This window comes from Osmerus mordax, chromosome 11 (genome assembly GCF_038355195.1).
Source record: "Osmerus mordax isolate fOsmMor3 chromosome 11, fOsmMor3.pri, whole genome shotgun sequence".
Classification (NCBI taxonomy): domain Eukaryota; kingdom Metazoa; phylum Chordata; class Actinopteri; order Osmeriformes; family Osmeridae; genus Osmerus; species Osmerus mordax.
Window position 1 is genome coordinate 6,111,802 of NC_090060.1, and position 5,760 is coordinate 6,117,561.

The 5,760-nt window shown below is 46.6% G+C and overlaps 1 protein-coding gene across 1 annotated transcript; it reads left to right on the forward strand.

The window, feature by feature from the left end:
* The first annotated feature begins 230 nt into the window (after positions 1 to 230).
* On the forward strand, positions 231 to 4,722 carry foxa3 (forkhead box A3). The gene is given in 4 exon segments (XM_067246126.1): positions 231 to 695; positions 1,728 to 2,034; positions 2,037 to 2,915; positions 2,918 to 4,722. Coding segments are annotated over 4 exon segments (1,359 nt in total). The 5' UTR covers positions 231 to 623; the 3' UTR covers positions 3,019 to 4,722.
* The last annotated feature ends 1,038 nt before the right edge of the window (positions 4,723 to 5,760 follow it).

Consider the following 5,760-nt stretch of genomic DNA (forward strand, 5'->3'; position numbering starts at 1 on the left):
GGGCCTGTCTCTCAATTCCCACAGTAGGCTAAGAAAGCGTCTGACCCCACTCCTGGGCCAATATACAGCACACCAGGGGGCAAGAGAGGCCTTTTTACCGGCCTCTTCCTGAGTCCCAGAAAGCATTCAAATTGACGAGAGGGGCGGGACCTCACCTGCGTTTTAAAGCCCGGACGTCAAACTTTTACAGTACTTGCCCCTCGCACATTGACTCACGCGTACCCGGGCGACGGTTTAACAGCAGCGTCCTCGGAACTCCATACGGATATAACCAACGGTGCTAAGAGACAGTAGGCTAGTCAACATCGGCCTTAGATAAAATAAGTTAAGGTGTTGCTCTTGATTATGAAACAATGGATGATTGATAAATCGAAGACAAAATATTGACATTACGTTCTTGGGACTTGAACAGTTTAAAAGGAAGAATTCTTTTTTTGATTTAGTATTTTTGTGTTTTTATATATTTCTGAATTGCTTTCAGCACAGAGATTTTCGTGTCAGTGGACCAATTTTCGATAAATTGGATTTTTTTCTTTAAAGCATTCGTTTCGACTTTATCAAGGATCGTTTTTTTTATTATTATTGTTCGAACAACCTCTTTACACAGAGAAGTTGTGTTGGGGATGTTGAGCTCAGTGAAAATGGAATCTCATGATATACCAGAATGGAATGCTTTCTACAGCGAAGCCAGTGAGGTAAACCACATCAATATTCATTTGCGGTATTCCTAATGTTTAGAAAAGAACAAGAAAAAAAGAGAGACAAACGATTCCAGTCATTTTAAATTTAGTTTTATTTGTAGACAGAGACTCTGTTTCTTTGGGGTTTAAGATTAAGAGACTACATTCTCGGCATTGGATTTTACTGACAAATAACTTAGTCTATTCGAATGTAATCTAATGGTTTCTGCTACTTGGAGCATAATGACGCTCACGTTTAATATCAGCATGCACTGTAAAATAGCCTACTTGTAAAACAAATTTCAAATGTTTCGATTTTCAGTATAAGCCTACGTATTTTATAATTCACAGTTTGCTAACACAATACACACAAGTATTTCATTGATTAAATAATCCTATCTTTGAAATGTGTATAAAAATTTCCGTCACTGAGAAGCAATTAAATTAGGCCCGCAGTTATTTTTTATCTTCAAATAATGTTATCAAACATTCTTGATTAAATTAAAACAAAATCATAATATTTAATCAATTTTAATATAGAAATTTGCATCTACCAATATAAATATAAGGTTAGTTCCAATGTTTTATTAGCCTATCTCCAGAATGTTAACATACGCAAGAGTAGGTTTTTTTTTGTTCTGTGTGATTGAGTGGAAACGCGTTATTTGACCACACTTTTCGTTTGATTTGACCATACTTATCATATAATTTGAAATATTTCGTGTCTATTTTTATGTTGGTGTTGATTATTTTGTTGAAGTGGAAGAGAGACAGTCTAGCATATGAAATGGAACGCACCAGTGACGCGCTTTTTACGCGTTCTCAGGTTAACAGTACTATGCGAACTCCATGTCCTGTTCGCTTCGCACGAATAGCAGCATTGTGCATTGATACTCCCATTTTGTCAAGACGTTGTGAAAAAAAGTCTTTATTTCGCGTTTCAGTATTTTGATCTCAAACAGAAACATATTCATATGGATACGTGCTCCATTCTTCTTAACACATTGCTCATGTGTTTTTTGTTTGTTTGTTTTGTTTGTGTTCTAGATGTACTCATCTCCCAGCGTCATGAACTCCAGTCTGGGCGCCATGGGAACCAGCTACATCAACCTGAACCCTGCAGGCTCCCCCGCCTCCATGAACATGGGGGGCTACCCCGGAGCTGGGGGGCTCAATGGCAACCAGCTGACCTCCATGGCTGGGGGGGGCAACCACATGAGCCTGTCCCCCGTCACCTCCTCCCTGAACCCAGGCTCTCTGACCCAGCTGGGCTCCTCAGCCCCCTCCTTGGGCTCTCTCTCACACTACCAGAACATGGGCCAGCCCATGGGCCAGCTGAGCTACCCGTCCCCCACCTCCTCTCCCGGCCCGGGGCCAAAGAGGTGCCCAAGCCCTACCGTCGCTCCCTGACCCACGCCAAGCCTCCCTACTCCTACATCTCCCTCATCACCATGGCGATCCAGCAGTCGGGCAGCAAGATGCTCACCCTCAATGAGATCTACCAGTGGATCATGGACCTGTTCCCCTACTACCGGGAGAACCAGCAGCGTTGGCAGAACTCCATACGCCACTCGCTCTCCTTCAACGACTGCTTTGTCAAGGTCGCACGCTCACCTGACAAACCCGGCAAGGGGTCCTACTGGGCGCTGCACCCGAACTCTGGCAACATGTTCGAGAACGGCTGTTACCTGCGCCGGCAGAAGCGCTTCAAGATTGAGGAGAAGGCGGCGAAGAAGGCGGCCGGGAAGGGTCAGGAAGCGGGGTCGGGGAAGGGCGGCCATGGAGAGAGCCTGATGGAGGAGCACAGTCCGGCGGGCGGCTCAGAGGGCGCCGACTCCGCCCACTCTGATGCGTCCCACCCGGGGTCCTCCTCCGACGACCAATCACAGCAGAGGAACATGGTCCCGCTGGACTGCCCCCGTCCCCCGACCTCCCACATCCACAGCCCGCCTCTCTCCCTCCCCCCTTCTTCCTCTTCCACCGCCATGGCCGTCTCCTCCAACCCGCTGCTCCACTCCCAGGCCCTGGGGGTCAGCACTCATCTCCTGGGCAGCCCCATGCAGCAGCAGCAGCAGCACCTGGACATGCACAGTGAAGCCCTAAAGTCCCTGGATCCCCACTACAACTTCAACCACCCCTTCTCCATCACCAATCTCATGTCCAACGAGCAGAAGATGGACCTCAAGTCCTACCAGGACCAGGTCATGGCCTACAACGGCTACGCCAGCAGCTCGCCGTCGCTGCCAAGCAGATCTACGACAACAACGTCCCCTCTGGCCTGGACACCGGGGCGTACTACCAGACCCTCTACAGCCGCTCTGTCCTCAATGCATCCTAACCTGGAGCAAACCCCCCCCCCCCCCCACTGTCTCCTTTAACACCCCATTTTAGCCCTCCCCTCCCCTCACCACCCCCCCCCCCCCCCCCCCACCCCCCCCGGCCCCCCCATCAAAGCCTCTGTGGACTCTGGGTTTGAAGTCCTGCAGTCCTTCACCTCCAGCCATCCTGCAGCCGGCGGAAAGCACACACCTGAAATCTAAAATGGCTGCCGCTTCAGGCTGGAGCCGAGCGTGAGGGAGCGTGTCTCAGAGCTGGACAAACAGCGAGAGAGCGGAGGAGACTGTCGTTACACAGACTGGAGATGAAGGTAAAACAGATCCTGGACACACAGAGCAGATTCTGTGCTGTCGAAGGGGAATCTGTTTCTCTGAAGATCATACGACAAAAAAAACCCAGAAAAGGCTTGTGGTCAACATCATATCAGATCTTAGCCAAGCATTGCATTCATCCTAAATTGTAATCCTTAGACTGAGTCCATCTGACAACACATGGGTGAACAAAGTACATTTGGGGTTGTATAAATTGTAAATAGATGGAAAGGGGTGAAGGAGATATGCGTTTATTTATGAAGGGATTAAATTTAATATATCTTGTACAGTGCTGTGTTGAGAAGTTACAGACAAATGTGACATTTAAACAGGCTGAGAAATTGTGGGAGAGAGCGATGAAAAGAGAGAGAGAGAGAGAGAGAGAGAGAGAGAGAGAGAGAGAGAGAGAGGAGCTTCAGGTTACTGCATCACAGGGAATTCCTATGTTTTTATTTGTCGTTCTTTGTGTTACAACTTTGTTCATTCTTAGTTTTGATATGCTGTTTTTATCTCTTTCAAAATTATACACATATCCATACTACTTAAGTGTAGCTGCCATGGGTCATTTTATAAAATGGCGGAAAAATCTATTTTTACTGATGCAAAGAAAGACATTTCTGTTGATCTCTAATACTACCCAATATCCATTTTGCAACAAAACATTTTTAATAAAATGAAGAAAAAAAAATAAGAGTATGAAACTGTGGTAAGCGGTGTTTCAGGTTTGTTCATCATTTGTTCGTTTTAAAAGCATTTTGTTTTGTCAGAGGTTCCTTCAGCCCCCCCCCCCCCCTCCCCCCATTTAGCTGTTTTTAATAATAATTCCTCTCCTTGGGCTCGGTTCTTGGAGTACAGCTGAATCAGTTACTAAGATAGGAGTTGAATGAAGATGCACTACTGGGTCATTTACATACAGTCCTTTGCACTAGAGTTCTGCTCTGTTTTGCACAGCTAGAGAGGGCCTGATAGTGTGTGTTACAACAATGCCTTTTCACCACCCCTTCTTTCCATTGCTAATGGCAAACCAGGATCATATCACTGACTACAACGTCAGAACATTTTGTTTTTGTCCTCAGAACAAGTGCCTGTTCAACATGTGTCCATGGGTGAACAAAATTAACTGGAGATTCACTGAAGGAACCCTTTCAGAAGGAATATAAAAAAAAGGATATACAGAAGTTATGAATTTCAGGTCAGAAATGCTGTTTTCATGTCTCGTATTTTAGTTTTTGTGAAAAAGACGTGTTTATTTAAACCAAACCATGTTGCTTTTCAAACTCAGAAAAGTGTGTTAATATATACGTATATATATTGTGTTGTAAGGTTGTTGTTTTGTTGGCTTGAATGTTGTGATTAAAATGATTTCTGTTTTTTCATATTAAAAAGCTAAATTTCGGGGAGAAACTGTTTTTCTATTTTTGGTTCCTTTTGACGGTAATGAGGATTAACGCCTGTAAGCCTAACAAACTCATGGCCTTGTGGTAGCCTATTCTCTGGTGGGACTCTAACCATGGTCTCGTACATGGCTCATGTATTGATTGAAATGATTACCATTCGATCAAAAGGTCGACATTTTAGGTCGACCAGGACGTCCCTGGTCCAGGGAGCAATGTTCAAGCCCACATCTGCCAAATGAGTACTGGGGACTACGCAAGCTCTAGGTTGGGACATTACTGTAAGCTGAATATTGAAATCAAACTGCCACTCTACACTGTTTAGTTCTAATTTCATTCAGTCAGTCTAAACATGCTCATTAGACCCAGAAAACACGTTGAACATTGCACGTTCCAAACCACCTCAGAATGATTTAAGGAATCGATCAGGGTAGGTAAAGTGCATTCTTGTTTTGTCTCGTACGTTCTTTACAGTGCCATGTTGATCTAGTCTTTCTGTGCTGGTAGTGAGGTCACCACGAGGCTTTATGGGCTGCGTCCAGCTGTGCGGACGTCTTACTGCAGCTGGATTCTCCAGGGATGTTGAGACAGCTCTCTACAGTGAGGACCCTGCAGTCACACTTCTGGATGAGGCAGACTAAACATGACCACATCACATTGAGCTCCCCAACCCCCTCCCCGAGCCCCCAGCTCTCTTCCCCCCCCTGCCCCCCATTCCCCCAGATCCCCCAGTCCCCATGCCCTAACCACCACCTCTCCCCTAACCCCCCCCCCCCCCCCAGTCCCCTCACCCCCTCCCAGCCCCCCCCCTTCCCTAACTTCCCCCCCCAGCCACCTAGCTCCCCAGGCCTCAACCATCCAGCTCCTTGGGCCCCCAGCCCCCCAGGCCCCCAACACCCACCTCTCCCTTCACCACCACCACCTCCAGACCAGCCCAGATGCCATCAGCCAGGCTGGGTTCCCAGAGACACGGGGAATGTCTGCATGCTTTCAAAATGGTGGAAGGATTATTTGTTCAAGAACATACAACAAACGAAC